At 43.9% G+C, this 16,245-nt stretch overlaps 1 protein-coding gene across 5 annotated transcripts in view; it reads right to left on the bottom strand.

The window, feature by feature from the left end:
• Window positions 1-16,245, bottom strand: part of SART3 (spliceosome associated factor 3, U4/U6 recycling protein) — a 35,057-nt gene that overhangs the window by 6,331 nt on the left and 12,481 nt on the right. For all 5 annotated transcript variants that reach the window (XM_027773080.1, XM_014588964.1, XM_006151505.2 and 2 more), the window contains exons 6-15: window positions 15,341-15,465; window positions 10,901-11,056; window positions 10,047-10,185; window positions 8,786-8,893; window positions 7,803-7,880; window positions 7,619-7,677; window positions 6,792-6,901; window positions 3,045-3,157; window positions 2,019-2,095; window positions 1,092-1,260 (exon numbers count right to left, since the gene is read on the bottom strand). In XM_027773080.1, coding sequence (XP_027628881.1) covers window positions 1,092-1,260; window positions 2,019-2,095; window positions 3,045-3,157; window positions 6,792-6,901; window positions 7,619-7,677; window positions 7,803-7,880; window positions 8,786-8,893; window positions 10,047-10,185; window positions 10,901-11,056; window positions 15,341-15,465 — 1,134 coding nt within the window. The remainder of the gene's footprint in view (window positions 1-1,091; window positions 1,261-2,018; window positions 2,096-3,044; window positions 3,158-6,791; window positions 6,902-7,618; window positions 7,678-7,802; window positions 7,881-8,785; window positions 8,894-10,046; window positions 10,186-10,900; window positions 11,057-15,340; window positions 15,466-16,245) is intronic.

Here is a 16,245-nt window from a genome sequence, read left to right as displayed (position 1 = left end):
AAGTACAGATGTAAACTAAATTAAAGCACACATCAGGTACACACACACACACACACACACACACACACACACACAAACACACCCACACCACCCAAGGCTTAGAAACAATACCCACAGCAGCGAGCACACCAGCACCTCTGAAGTACTGTCTGCCACCCAAGGAGACCGTGGAGAAATAGCTGACTCCAGGATCAAGTTACAGAAAATACAGGACGACCACAGAATACTGTGTGCTAGAAAGAATGGAAGTGAGCAAAGACTGAAGGGACAGGTCACAGGGATCCCAGAGGCCTGAGTGAAGGGACTCTTCCAGCCCAATCCAGGATAAGCAGAGCATCAACATAAATACGATAACAAATCACAACTGTTGAAGAAAACAGCAATCAGTAAATCCACAACATAAATAAATAGGTGAATAAAGCTGGATGAGCAACAGAGCATTTACCGAGTCTCAAAACACTAGGCCAATACCATCTGAATACATAATTGTTATGAAGGGAAAATAGCAACTTCACAGCACAGACAGGACCACCTCAGTCACATTAGCAAAGTGACCATCACCACCAGTGAGACAAACTGTCACATGCCACACACTGGGATTCAACAAGAACTTGGCATCGCTTGCTATTCCCGCCAAAGACGCTCAACCTGAATCTAATCACGAGCCAGTCTCACACACACACTGAGGGCCATTCTACACTGGCCTGTCCCCTGAAAGAGTCCAGGTTATGAGAGTCAAGTAGAGAATGAACAATGCTCCAGACTAAAGGAGATTCAAGAGACAGGAAACAACACAATACCCGCTCCTGAGAGGGATCAACTCTTACCAGAAAGGACGTTATTGGGACAAAGGCAGAGCATGAACGGGGTCAGTGATGAGCTAGCAGCACTGGCTCGGGGATCGTCATGGCTGACCGGTCAGAAGATCGCCCTCAATTACAAGACAGACAAGCAAATGGAAGCAAAGGGTGAGGAGCAGGTGCTAGCAACTACTCGCCAATGGTTCAGGGGGAAAAGTTCCTGATGCTATTTCTCCAATTTCTCTAAAAGTTCCTAATGTTTCCGAATGAAATTCCCAAAAAGCTTTTTACCTTCTTCATCATCACCCCACTCCTTCTCCTCGTCCTCATCCGCTTTGCGTTTGTCTATGCCTCTGGTCTTTTTCTTCTTTTTGGTCGCTTTCTTCTCAGCCCGGGCCTTCTTCCGTTGTTCAGCCTTTTCTTCTTCTTGCTGGGCAAGGGCTGCTTCCTTCTCTGCAGCCTAGAAAATCGATAACAGGACACATGACTTGGTTCAGCTGGTGCACTAACTGTACTGACTTCAATGAGAGGAGGGGACGTCTGTTACCAGTGAGAAGGAGACCCCGAGAAGGTGAAGAGACATGTTCACAAGTGCCCCCCACACACACACACACTAGGGTTTATTCAGGCTCCTGAGAGGATTCTGGCTCTCAACCCTAAAGTAAGTTTAACAGTATCTTTTTATTCTTTTCCTCTATTCCAATCAATTTTAGTGCCAAGACTCTCCCATCCCATGAAAAAATATTTGTTGCTGAGGCCAAAGTTTTCAACCTATCTAAAAAGATGACAGAAGACAGGTTTGAATACTGACTCAGGCCGAGCCAGGGAGTATGGTGGTAAAGGTGGCTAGATTCCACATGGCCAGCTGTGCAGTTGACGTTCCAGACCTGGCAGCTTGGGAAACACAAAAGGCATGTATATGTGTGTACCCAAAAGCCCCAGAAGAGAATGGAAGAAAAAGGATTGCAGCAGGGCTACCCCCCGGCCAGGGGATTTGTCACTTTTTCTCTGTCTTACTCCAGTGCACACATACCCTACAGTAAAACTAAAACAAAAACAAAGACCAAAAAATAATTCAAATATTTTAACATTAGTATTCTCTGATGAGTGAAAGACACTTTAGGAAGATCTAAACGGTTCAGACAAGAAACAGCCACACGAAACACAGCCAACGTAGCTGTAAGAGGCTCCAAAGACTTCAGATAATCTCATCATTACCTTCATTCTCTGCTCATTAACACGAGCTAGTCGAGTTTCTGTTTTCTGAACGGCAATATCCCAATCTTCTAAAGTACCTTGATAGAACAGAGAAGCAAAACTTTCATTCTTTCAGTTCTGAAGGATGTAATAACATGATATTTTCTTAATTTCTCCACATCTCCAGAAGAGATTTTGCCTATTAAGGCAACTAGAGCGCCAGCTCCTGTCATCAAGAAAATTTAATTCACATAGGCCTACAATTTGGAATTCAAGGAGTCCTTCTACATGTTTAAATGGCCCTTGTGTTTCAGAAAAGAAGCCAAAAACCAGAATCTGATCTAATATGAGCTCTCAATAGCAAAAGTTATGAAGACATTCTAATGCAAAAGGTATAAAGCATTTTAAAGAGCTCCTCAAATATTGAGGTCTTTTCCTTTGTTGTGATTTTGGTCACTGCACCCCAGTTCTGAGTGGTTCAGACCCAAGATCCAGACATACAGATAAATCCACTCTACTCTCCCATTGGTTCTTGTTCTAGAACACATGAAAGGCTCTGAAATTCAACAAGGAACGCAAGTATAACCAAGAACACATGGAGCACTGCCTCTCTAGCTCCTCTCCACAGACATGGAGCCGGACCGATGGTTCCCAGTGAGGATCCTGTCCACCACAAAACATGTGGCAATGCCTGGAGACATTTTTGGTTGTCATGTTTGGTTCAGGCAGGGAGAGCCAGTACTGGCACCTAGTGGGCAGAGGCCCGGGATGCCACTACACATCCTCCAAGGCACAGAATGGCACCACCTCCAAGTCATGAGAACTCTCATGCCCAAGCTCCATCAGAGTCCCCTGGCAGCTGGCACATCTTAGAGAGCTACAGGCGGACTCATGCTCACGGTGATGGTGACACCCTGACAGTCTAATCACACAGTGCCACCTGAGGGGCGGTGACCGTGACTCAGTCTGCCCTCACTGATTATAATCAGCTGCTCCCACTTGAGCCCAAACGGCCAGTGGCCACAGGACGAGCACTCAGGGTCCCACCTTCCGTCCTCTCCATGGTGAGCAGGACTTCACAGACGTGCTCCGGGTAGTCGCTGGTGCACTGGACGGCCCGGTGCAGGGCCTTGCGGCAGTGCTGCGTGTCACCGTGCGCCCTAGGGCAGAAAACAATCAGGTGCTGCCACAATACAAAGCAGAAAGTATGTGAGGAATGGGCTGTCTTCTCCCAGGAAGAAGCACTCTGGTGACTCTAGCTTCTGAGAGCCCTGAGCTTTCAGAATACCCACAATGTTTTCTCCTCACTACATTGGAGGCTCGACAGTCACTCAGGTATCCGGCAAATATTTTGAAAATCAATGTAGCAAGTCTCACTTTGAGGAAACTCTTGACAGTATTCGTTGCAAGTGATCAAATTTGAGCTTTCAAGCGAAAATTAGAATTTTGGAAAACTTGTATCTGCCGCTGCAAGTTTTCCAGTTTCCCACTTAAAAGGCTCTTCTACTACAATCAGCAAAGATATAAACAAATATAATTTTATATCACATAATACAGTGCGTCTATATTTAGACGAGTTGTATGACTCAGTGAATTTGAATTTTCCAAATGAAAAATGTGTATCACAGAATTATGACATCATATAAAAAGTAAAAGGTCAATTCAAAGTGCAAAATGGGGGCCAACAGGCGGCACAGCAGTTACATCACTGGACTTCCACATGGCCAACTATGGTTCAAGTCCTGGACCCAATGGCTTGAAAATTATGCCAGGTACATGTGCGTGCATGTTCAAAATCCAAGAAAAAGGATGGAGGAGAAGGAACTGTGGCATGGCCATCCCCACTGGGGGATGTTTTCTCACTTTCCCTCTCTCTGTCTCTCTCTCTGGCAAGCACACGTACTCTATGGGGGAAAACAAACAAACAAAAAAAACTCTTTAAAAAAAATGTGAAATAGGGAACCAGCAGGTGGCATGATGGTTAAGGTGCTGGACCCTCCCATGTGGCAGATCACGGTTCAAGCCCGGACCTGGTAGCTTGCTTTTTCACTTTCCCTCTCTTTCTCTCTGTGCCTCTGTTCAAACTAAAATAAATGAATGATTAAATAAAATTAAATAAATAATATTTTAAAAATGTGAAATAAAGGGAACCAGCAGTTAGCGTAATGGCTATGTCACTGGACTCCCATGTAGTCGACCGCAGTTCGTGTCCCGGACCCGGCAGCTTAAAACTCACGCCGGGCACGTGTGCGTGCGTGCCCAAGATCCCGAGAGGAGAATGGAGGAGAAGGGATTGCGGCGTGACCATCCCACCTGGGGGGTGATTTCTCGCTTTCTGTCTCTATGTCTCTCTCTGTCTGTCTGGCGAGCGCACGCGCCCTACAATGAAAATCTCTCAAAAAAAAAAAATGTGAAATAAACACATGGATATTAAAGTAAGAGAGTTGGAAAAATCCATTTACGGTTTCATATTCCACACTGCAACTGACTTTAAGAAAATTTCACTTACTGAGTTTTGCTGTAGTATAACATCTCTTTGTTTTCTAACCTATCTATGTGAGCCCAAAGTTTCTTCATATTTTTTTTAGACACAATTTTGCTATAGGGCGCATGCACCTTGCTGGAGAGACAGAGAGACAATAAAGCAAGAAATCAACCCCCGGGGGAGAATGGCCATACTGCAATCCTTTCTGCTCCATCTTCCTCTCAGGATTTTGTGCACGCATGCACATGCGCCCGGCGTGAGCTGCCAGTTCAGAACATGAACCATGGTAGACTATTTGGCAGTCCAGCAGCGTAACCATTACACCACCTGCTGATCCCTCATCATACACTTTAACAAATACACATCACGACAGACATGTGCAGAAACAGTCACGAGAATTCACTAGTTTCTACTATGCTAGATTTAAGATATTTGCAAAAATACAAACCAAGCTATTTTCTCACTAAATTATTATTTTTATTTTTTAAAAAGTTATTTAGGTTAAATGTAATACATTTATTTTTAAATAAATTAATAAAAATATTTGTCAGTTTTGGGGATGGCAGGTGGCATGGTGATTGAGGGCGCTGGACTCCCCACATAGCCAACCACAGTTTGAGTCCCAGACCTGATGGCTTGCTTTCTTTCTCTCTCTCTCTACTCTGTCCCTCTCTGATCAAATTTAAATAATTAAAGTTAAATAAAATAATATTTTTAATTTAAAAAATAAATATTAGTCAGTTTTATTTTACAACATGGTAATAAGCAGCAAGGTATTACCCAAATAAGCAAAAGGTATCTGGGGTTCCCAAATTCTAAGAATGTAAAGGAGTCCTGAGACCAGAAGTTTGAGAATCACTGATCTAGGAGAACAGTAAACAAGTTTTAATAGTAGTCATCTCTAGGGATGAGATTATAAGAAATTCACTTTCTATCAAGTATTTTAGTAAAGGTTCTACTTATATTGAAGCCTACATTATTTTTTGGAAAGAACATAACATTCAAAAAAAAAGATATATTAAAAAGCTTGTCATATTCTTTATTATTGTTCCCATTTTATAACATACTGAATTCAAACTGTTTTAAAAGTTTATATCAAGGCTTGGGACCAGCAGTTAGCATAATGGCTATGTCGCTGGACTCCCACAGTCAACCACGGTTCGAGTCCCAGACCCGGTGGCTTAAAGTCACGCTGGGCGCGTGTGCGTGCGTGCCCAAGATCCCAAGAGGAGAATGGAGGAGAAGGGATTGCAGCGTGACCATTCCCCCTGGGTGGTGATTTCTCACTTTGTCTCTCTGTCTCTGTCTCTACAGCAAACACACACGCCCTATAGCAAAAATCTCTTTAAAGAAAAAAAATTTGTATCATGCATGATTTAATTACATTTTTTTAAAACATTACTCATAGAAAAAGCACAAAGAATACATCCTGGGACCAGCAGACGGTGTGGTGGTTACATCGCTGGATTCCCACATAGCTGACTGTGGTTTGAGTCCTGGGTCCAGAGGCTTGAAACTCGTGCTGGGTGTACATGTAAGTGTGCCCAAAATCCCAAGAGGAGAATGGAGGAGAAGGGACTGCATCATGGCCACACCCCCAGGGTGGTGATTTCTCGCTCTCTGTCTCTCCAGTGAGCACACATGCCCTATAGCAAAAATCTCCCAAGAAAGAATGCATCCCAAACCATTGCCTAACACTGGTTATTTCTAGTGCAGAGACTGCAAGTCATCTGAGGGTTTTTTCTTTTTTTAATATTTTGTACTTCTATCAAAGCAAATATACTACAAAATAAACAGCTCTCAAAAAGTAAGAGAAAATATTCATGGCCAAAAATCAAGACAAACAAAAACAGAAACAAAAGAAATGCGCGGTTAGGCCAGCACACAGCCTGGTGGTTAAGGGAGCTGGATCTCACATGACCAGCTAAAGTCCTGGACCCAGAGCCTTGAAAAACATACCGGGCACATATGCATGCATGCCTCAAATCCCGACAAGATGTAGAAATAAAGAGGATTGTGGCAGGCCATGCCCCATGGGGGGGGTTGCTTTCTCCCTCTTCTTCCTCTCTCTCTCTCTCTCTGGAAAGCACACACACCCTCTGGCAAATTTTTCAAAAAGCATGGGTAAGAGCCTTAGGCACAAAACAGTACTTGGTTTCTAACCATGCCAATAAAAATGTACCTACTAGTGAAAGAGAAAGGATCCAGGGAGGCAGCCCAGGTCTAAAGAGCAAGCCTCCGCTGGCGAGAGTCAGCAAGGCCTACAGACCTGACAAGCACCAGCCCCTCCCCAACGCCAGGCTGGTTACCTTTCCAGGTTGTAATATTCAAGCCACATGTTGGCATACTTGGCGTTTCCTTTGGTCATGATGCTGTCCCAGAGCTCCCGAGCTTTCTGCATGTTATTGCACAGTCGAGCCTAGAGAGCATTAACAGGCTCAGTTAGGAAAGGACACATATTTTTCGACAAAGCCTCCCAAAACTACATTGCCACATAAGTCCCTGGACATGCCCCGGGTCTTCCTCTAGTGCTGCAAGGTCAGGCCCCACCACGTCAGCTCTTCTGCACCGACGAGCGTCACACAGTGTGCCTATGCGTCCTGGTACCAGTGAGCAAGAGCCCACAACTCTCTCAAGAATACTGAATAGTCATTTGGTTTTCATTTTTTATAAAGCTTAACTCCAAAGGTTTAAACTGAGAGGCGACATACAGAAAGGTTCCATGTCTCACTCATCTTGGTGTCCCTGGCCTCATAATGATTTCAACTTATTACATCATCTAATTGTGTCAGATTTCCTGTTTTCTACACTGCGGCACAGAGACCACAGCTATGAGATTTTCCCCAGCACCGAGGAACGTGCCAGCAACCTGCTAGTCCACATTCTGCGCTTGAGTGAGCAGGCAACGAGAAAGGGGGGAAGAAGTCGAGGAGTGAGCGAGTGTGGCATTTGGACATTCGCTGCACTTCTGGCAGAAGCTAGTACTTCACCAGGACATAAACAAATGCACATCAAGCTAGATAAAGAACAGAGCACTGCAGTCTAGGCCACTCCCTGCATTACTATTTAATAGGACACTATTATACAAAGTCCTTCGGAGGTGGATGAAACTGACAGACTTATCAAGAATGTTTACCTCAATCCTAGCCCAGTTCTGCATGATCATGCAGCTTGGATCTCCGCTCTCACTGAAACCTTCAGGAATGGAATTAGTCACAATTAGAAAGACATTTAGAGATGAACAGCCTCTGGCTGAGGCGGTCCACCAACCAAGAACTGGGAACTAACTGGGCAAAGCAGTAGGTCTGGGCCATACTTACGCTCTTCTACCTCCTGTTTCAGATACTCCAAAGCACGTGTGAATGTGGACCTCAACTCTTCCAGCTCTTTACTGGAGTCTACAGGAAATTGTTTAAAAAAAGAACTTTAGGAGCCCACACAGTAAGGCTTTTTTTTTTCATCCAACACTAAAACTGCCCAGAGCGCCATCATCTACCTGGCACCACGGAGAGGACACAGAAGTGGAAATGCAGGTCCTCGCCCTCATCACACAGAGGGGGAGGAAGGCAATGAATACGATGGTATGGACAGCACCAGGACAAGCGTGAATACGAGGAGCTGTCTGGGGAACAGGTGGGTCTCCCACAGCCAGGGCAGAATGGCCAAAGACTCTCTGCATGTATAGTAAGTACAACCTAGGGTTCTTCTGGTTGTTTTGCAGGGAGAGGGAAGGCAGAGGATCCTGCGGAGGTTCAAAGATTTCAAACACAGCAGTCTTAAGTAAAGAGCACTTTAGGGTATATAAAAGGGACCAGCAGATGGTGTAATGGTTACATCGCGGGACTCCCACATAGTCAACCGTGGTTCGAGTCCTGGACTCAGTGGCATAAACCTCACACTGGGTAAGTGTGCGTGTGCGCCCAAAATCCCTAGAAGTGAATAGACTGTGGTATGGCCATCCCCCTGGGAGGTGCTATGTCTCTCTGTCTCTCTGGTGAATGTACATGCACAATAGCAAAAATCTCTCTAAGAAAAAAAAGGACAAAGGAGAAAAATAGGAGTTGAGACCAAATGAGGCAGGGGAGGGAGAGAGAGTATGAAGTGTAAGATCTGTTACTCTGCCTTTACAATCCACAGCATGGCCTGTGAATGACATAAACCACAAATTATTTCTGAAAGAAGAATTTACCAATGGCTGGTCACATCATTTGACCAGTCGTGACATTTGGGGGACTGGGACACCTCACCACAGACATGGAATGAAGGAGTTCAGTTCTGAGGTGAGACAGCTGCACTTAAATACCTTGTTTGAAATCAACCCTTCTCCTCAGGTAATCAAGGTACGCCTGCCAAATCTCCACATAGTCCGTGGCCTGGATGAAGCCGGCATTCAAAGCTTTCTCAAAGGTTTCTGAAAGTAGGAGAAAAAGTCAGAATTTACTGCCTATTCGAAAAGAAGCTAATATAAAATTAGCAAACTCTACTGACTATGAAAAAGCACTCTATGACTTTAAAACTAACTTCATAGGGCCAGCAGGGAACGTGGTGGTTAAGGGCACTAGACTCCCACATGGCCAACTGTGGTTCAAGTCCCAGACCTGGCGGCTTGCTTTCTCTCTCTCTCTCTCTCCCTCGCTCTGTCCCTCTGGTCAAATTTAAATAAGAAAGTAAGTAAATTGGGGACCAGCAGTTAGCATAATGACTATGTCACTGGACTCCCATGTAGTCGACTATGGCTCGAGTCCTGGACCTGGTGGTTTAAATTCACACCAGGCATGTGCGTGCATATCCAAGATCCTGAGAGGAGAATGGAGGAGAAGGAACTGTGTCATGACCATTCCACCTGGGGGGTGATTTCTAGCTTTCTGTCTCTATGTCTCTGTCTTTCTGGCAAGCACATGCACCCTATAGCACAAACCTCTCCAAAAAAAGAAAAAGTAAGCAAATAAAGTTAAATAAAAATAAATCTTTAAAAATAATAACTTTGTAATAGCATGCGACCAAGTGAGATGAGCCAGAGAGCAATGTTCCGAAGAGCAGAGAATTGCACAAAATGTGTTCTGGGGGGAACCAGCAGTTAGCGTAATGGCTATGTCGCTGGACTCCCATGTAGTTGATTGCGGTTCACGTCCCGGACCCGGTGGCTTAAAACTCACGCCGGCCGCGTGTGCGTGCGTGCCTGCCCAAGATCCCGAGAGGAGAATGGAGGAGAAGGGATCGCGGCATGACCATCCCCCCTGGGGGGTGATTTCTCGCTTTCTGTCTCTATGTCTCTCTCTGTCTGTCTGGCAAGCGCACACACCCTGTAGTGAAAATCTCTCCAAAAAAAAAAAAAATGTGTTTCCTGAAGGACTCATGTCCCCTAAGTCCTGCAGTAAGAGTTTCAGATCAACTAAGCTTGCAGGAAAGACCACAACTTCTAGGCCAACCAGTTTATCTCCCACTTACAGCAGTTTTTGCCACTAATACTCAATATCCCAAAGATACTGATTTAATGCCCGCATCACAGCTATTTCTGACTTGAGACCAAAAGCTCCCAAGTCTCCCTACAAAAATCGTCGCACCAGAAATCACTTGATGATCAACTCCATGTCTCTCCATGGCCAAGAGGTACCGACTCCACAGGGCGACTGTCCAGGGGCAGTTCCTAACAGCACGGTTATGCACAGACAGAACCAGATCCTTCACTTTCAGCTGCCGATCCTATAACAAAAGAAGTACAGGGTGAGGAGACAGTATTTTACTATTACTATTTCACCATAGATGAGACATTGCCAGGACAGCATCTGACAAAAGACATTTTCTTTACAGTGTCTCTTGCGATCCAGCTTCTCCAACAAAGAAATCCCCCGGGGGTGGGGTGGGGACAACAGATTTAAAAAGTCTTAAGAGACATCAACCACTCCTGACGGCTAGCCCTCATCTGAATCCTTTTATACAGGAAAGGATCTTTTTGTATATCTGCACTGAAATATTTACCAATGAAATATGGTGTCTTTATCTGCTTCAAAAGTAACACACACCAATGAGCCCGGTGAGGACACAGGGCCGTAACTGATAGTAACTACTGTTGAAGGTGAATGAAGAGCACATGAGGTTTCACTTTATTAGTCTGTCTCCTTTCATATGCTTACATTTCTCCCACAATAAACAGTTAACAGAAAAATCAATCTGTTATGAAGTCCTCAATAGTAAGATTATAAGCTCCCCCCCTTTTTTTAAACAGTTAGTGATCAGCTTAAATCAACCTAAAACACTAGAACTACTTCCTAAGTGAGCTGGCAGAGGGGGGAGAAGGAAGTTGGAGGACAAACAAGACGCAGCAGAGGGGACAGCAGCTGCCTCCTGAGACGCCTACGCATTTAGCTTTGAATGGATTCTAAATTGGTAAAGATAAAACCAGAACAGGTTATCTTACTAGGTACTGACTGTAACGGATCCATAAGTCGGGGACAAGGCAGTTCTCAACCAGGGCGCGCTCAAAGATCAGCTGAATGCGAGCAGGATCCCCAATTTTCATCTCGAAATCGATATATGCTTGATACTCTGCCAGCCGCGGTGCCTCTGCTTGCAACTGGAGCACGGGAAAATTGCATTAAAGCTGAATTTAGTTACTTGATACTGTCAGGAAGCACAAAACATCATCGAATAAAATAAATTTGGGCAAGACTGGCTACACCAAGATAAGAGTCACCAATCCTCACGCTCGGAAGTAATCCACAATGGGATCTACAATTTGATGAACAGAACAGTCTTCCTGTCTGGTCCAAAGTGCTTCTTCCTAAATTACTGATTTCCATAAACCATTTTCTAAATCCACTCCAGGACACAAGGAATTAAAATCATCCGTCAATCAGGAACTACAAGAAAAACCACCTTTGCCAATGACCACTGCTAACCTTCCTTCCAAAACAGAAGTCATTTCCTTGGCCTATTGAGTGGAGTGAACACAAGCAAACTAGAAAAACTCAGTGCCTTGAGCTATTTCAAATTTCTCATTCCAAAAATCAGTTCCTACAAGAGTATAGATACATGCAAAAGATGGAGAGGCTATGCTGAAAGTTTTTTGATCAAAAGACAAAAAAATCAAATTTTTTGGACAAAATCCTCTTATCCAACTTGTTTCTTCGGCCACATTCTGCTGATGGCTGTAACAAAACTGAAGTGGTGAGCACTTCATTAATGAGGCTTTGAGAAACAGAAGTACATGCAAATCATTTGCACTTGAAAAAGGGAGGGGGTTAGGTACAGGTGAGCAAGAGGGCGCACATGCTCTGGAAGCAGAAAGACGTTTCAGGGCCTCAGTTTCCAATAATTAAGATTCAGTTACCCAGACTCACTGTGCCATTAAAAACAACTAAAACTCCTACATTAAGTATAAAAGGCATTTTCTTAAAAATCATCTACAGAGGTGGCCCCATGGTGCAGCAGTTTAAGCATCAAGCATAGAAAGCTAGACCCCATATAATTGATTATAGTTCACGTCTCAGCCCCAGCAGCTTGAAAAATACTCTGGACACGTGCTGGCCCCAAATCGTAACGGGATGGAGAAATGGAGGAAAAGGGATTGTGACATGACCATGCCACGCCCATTGGGCACTGGAGTACTGCGCTCTCTCTTTTTCTGGAAAGCACAGGTGCCCTCAGGCAATTTATTAAAAAAAAAAAAAAACTCAAATCGACAAACTGGCAAGAAAAAAATATTAAGAACGAAATAAATCTAAGTGAGGTAGCAAGCTAACCCAGAGGCAAAGAGCTAGTGAGTGGCAGAGCCACAATTCAAACTTGAGGCAGCCTGACTCTCAAAGTTTGTTTACGTAATTACTCACTACGCCAAGATACACCAGAAACAGAATCAAAAAGCCTAACAATCCTCAAACAGGACAAACAGATAACCACACCTAGACCTACTGTAATGAAAGCGGGCGATCAAACCAAACCAATGAGATCCTTAGCTCAGAGAAACACAGGGATTGCCACCTTCAAAAAAGCAAGAGGTAGATGGCTGACTTCTAAATAACAACGGAAGCCAGGAGACAGAAAGAACGATATACCCAATGGCTAAGAGGACATAGCTAGCAAATCTGAAATTCAAGCCCCGAGAAAATAACTTTCAAGAAGAGAGCAAAGTAAAGACCTTCTGGACAAACAAAAGCTGAGAAAATCTGCCAAGAGCAAACCTCCAGTGCAGGAGACCCTAAAAAGGTGTTCTTCCAACTAAAGAAAAGTGATTCCAGAAGATGTAGGATGCAAAAAGGAAGAGCAAACAAAGTGGGCATGCATGCGGTAAAACTGCAAACCAACTGCATGATGCAGTGTGAAAGATGATGCCTGCGGGTCAGGCAAAAACACACGTACCAGAAAACGAGATCGTAAGTCTGGGTGAGACACAGTAAATGAAGTGAAAGGTGTTTTAAGAATGAGAAAGAAGGAAAATGCCATTTACAAATAATACAGTCAACACAGTCAACACAGAATACCCCAAAGAACCTATAAACTATGAATAATAATTTAATGAATTTGGAGAGAAAAATAAGTTTTAAAATGTCAATTGTACTTTATATATCAGGAACAACTAGAAAATAAAATCTTTAAAAAGATATCATTTACGGGACCAGCAGTTAGCATAATGGCTATGTCACTGAACTCCCATGTAGTCAACCACGGTTCAAGTCCTGGCCCTGGTGGCTTAAAACTCAGGCCGGGTGCATGTGCATGCATGCCCAAGATCTCGAGAGGAGAATGGAGGAGAAGGGATTGGGGCATGCCCACCCCCCCCCCAGGGGGTGATTTCTTGCTTCCTGTCTCTCTGTCTCTGTCTCTCTGGCAAGCGCACACGCCCTGTAGCAAAAACCTCTCCAAAAAAAAAAAAAATTAAAAAGATACCATTAACAATAACATCAAAGCCACTCAGAAATTCAAATGAAAATTGCTGTGTTTGAGACACTGGACAAATCTATAAAAATTTTTATAAAATTTTACAGAAAGATGAGACCTCAATAATGAAACCTTTACGAGTACAATATTCATAGATTAGAAGATACACATTCATCCTCAAATCGACCTACAGGTTCAATGTGATTCCAATAAAAAAACTCAACCTCTTTTTTAAATTGAGCTTGAAAAACTGATTCTAAATTCAACAGAAGCACCAAGAGCTACAGAAAGCTAAGCCCCTCTGGAAGTAGATCGAACCCATCCAGTCCGAGGTCAGAACTTACCATCAAACTGTCGATAGGACAACATGATACAAACCAGTGGAGGGAGGGGATAACAGAAAATCCAGAAGACACCCCAAACAGAGGTGAATGCCCATCTGTGACAGACGTGGCACCACACATTAGTGGGAAGAGGACGGAATTATCACACTCAGTACTAGAACTGGTCTTCACATGGGAAAACGAAACCAGACCATGCCCCATACCACAAAGAAATGGGCTCCAGGTGGATGAAGACCTAAATGTGAAATAAAAAACTATAAAACTTTTAGAATAAAATAGAGCTAAATACATTAAAGACCTCAGAGCAATGGAGATTTTTAGCACAATGACACCATAAGCCATAACAGAAAGGATAATAAATCAAATTAGACTAAGAGTTATACATCCAAAATTACCTTTAAAAAGGTGAAAAGAGAGCCCTGCTGCAATGCTGCGCTGTGTGCTCCACAGGCGGGGAGCACATGAGAGGCCCAGGTTCAATTCCCAGACTAACCTAAAAGCCAGGCGCAGTGGCGCATGGCTGTAATCCCAACAACCTGGGAGGCTGAGGCAGCAGGACAGTCAGCTTAAGGCTGGCCTGGCTAAGACAGCAAGATCCTGTCATTGAAGACAAACAAAAAAAGAAAGAAAGAAAAAGAGAAATAAAGCCGCAAACCGGGGCAAGGGTGCAGAACCTACAATACACACAACAAAAATAAGGACTGAGACCCAAGACTCCCAAGAATCAAGTAGAAAAAGGACAAATGGAAAGAAAAACAGGTCAAAGACTTTAACAGGCACTTCACAAAAAAAGAAATCCAAGTGGCAAATAAACATGAAAAAATAGTCACCTTCATTAGTAATCACGGGAATGCAAATTAGAACTACAATCTCAAGCCCATCCAACTGGCTAAAAGGTAAGTGCATCAACATCCAGGGCTGGCCTGCCCGATGAGCACCTCACAGGCTGCCGGCAGGAGGGCAGGCTGACCACCTCGAAAACACAATGGCATCACCCTACAACCCTGCGGTTCCACTCCTGAGAATATAAATATTCCAGAGAAACTCTGTCATGTGCACCAGCAGATACACTCAAGACTGTTCAGAGCAACAGTGCTCCTTTTAGCAAAAAGTAATAAAAATGACCTGCTCTCCAGCAACATGGACAAATGCATGGTGGCCTACACAGGGACCTTTACAGCAGTACAAACAAATGCACCGTAACCATACTAACAATGAATAAACCCCAACACGTGTGAAATGAGCAGAAAATACAGCATGATTCCATTACAATAAGCAAAATCAAGCAGTATTTTAATTAAGGATATGTTTACAGGTTGTAAAACTATAAAGAAAAGCAAGGGAATGCTTATCACAAAAGTCAGGAAAGTGATTACCTCTCGGGAGAGGGAGGAGGAGGAATCGGAGAGGGGCACATAGGAGACTTCTAAGGAACTGGCAATGTTCTATTTCTTAACCTGGGTGGTGGGTACATGGACGTTCACTTTATTAGTGGTATGTAAAAACGAATGTACACACTTACACACTCTATAGATTTCACAAACAACACATTTTAAAGATACTGTTTTTACTTGCCAACTGGCGATCAGGGAAATGTCTGTGGGGTGAAGTTTTCCGTCAACGCGGCCAGCACTTACCAGTGCCTCCTCGTAGGGCTTGTATTTCTCCAGCTGCTGTAGTGCTTTGTTATAGCTCTGAATTACCGACTCTGGTATGGGCTCCTCGGACCACTCCTCGTACTCTGCAAATGTGGCCTCCATATCTATTGAGAGACGGATTCAGCCCGTGGATCTTGCCATTGCATTTTATCAACCCAAACAGATTAGGCCGTGAGACTCGAGAGCCGCCAGCCCCTCCCACATCTGTGGCTATGGTAGCTATTTCTGATCAAATTTTGAGTTCTGCTGTGCCCAGACTTGGCCCTAGAATCTGTCACAAAACGATGTTCCAGGCAACTCTACCAGCTAGTTAATCAGTCAATAAAACCTTTAGGGGTATTCAAAAAGTCATGGAAAATGTGCATTAAGAAAAATCTATACAGGGACCAGCATAATGGTTAGGTCGCTAGACTCCCATACACTCGACCACAGTTCAAACCCTGGACCTGGCAGCTTAAAATTTAGGCCAGGCGTGTGTGCACACATGCTCAAAATCCTGAGAGGAGAATGGAGAAGGGATTGTAGTGTGGCCATCACCCCTAGGAGGGTGATATCTCACTTTCCTTCTGTCTCTCTGGTGAGCACACATGCACTATAGCAAAAGTCTCTCTTATTAAAAAATATATATATATGCACAGATGTCAAGGTTTTTTGGTAACTAAATAAACTTGTACTTTCACTCCAATTCTCCACAAATGTTTTGAAGCCTCCTCCGATCAGCAGTGCTTCAACAGCACTTACCTAGTACTTCTACCATTCCAGCACATCACATCCATTGCCTCATTCAATCCTCACAACACTACACGGTAGGCTCTGCTGTAATCCTCATCTTTGCAAGGGAAGAAACTGAACCAGGAGGTTAAGTCACTTGTCTACAGTTTACG

The sequence above is a fragment of the Tupaia chinensis genome, unplaced genomic scaffold (assembly GCF_000334495.1).
Source record: "Tupaia chinensis unplaced genomic scaffold, TupChi_1.0 Scaffold000320_1, whole genome shotgun sequence".
NCBI classification, from domain to species: Eukaryota; Metazoa; Chordata; class Mammalia; order Scandentia; family Tupaiidae; genus Tupaia; species Tupaia belangeri.
The sequence above is the reverse complement of the archived record's forward strand: the minus strand, read 5'-3'. Positions and strand labels throughout refer to the sequence as shown.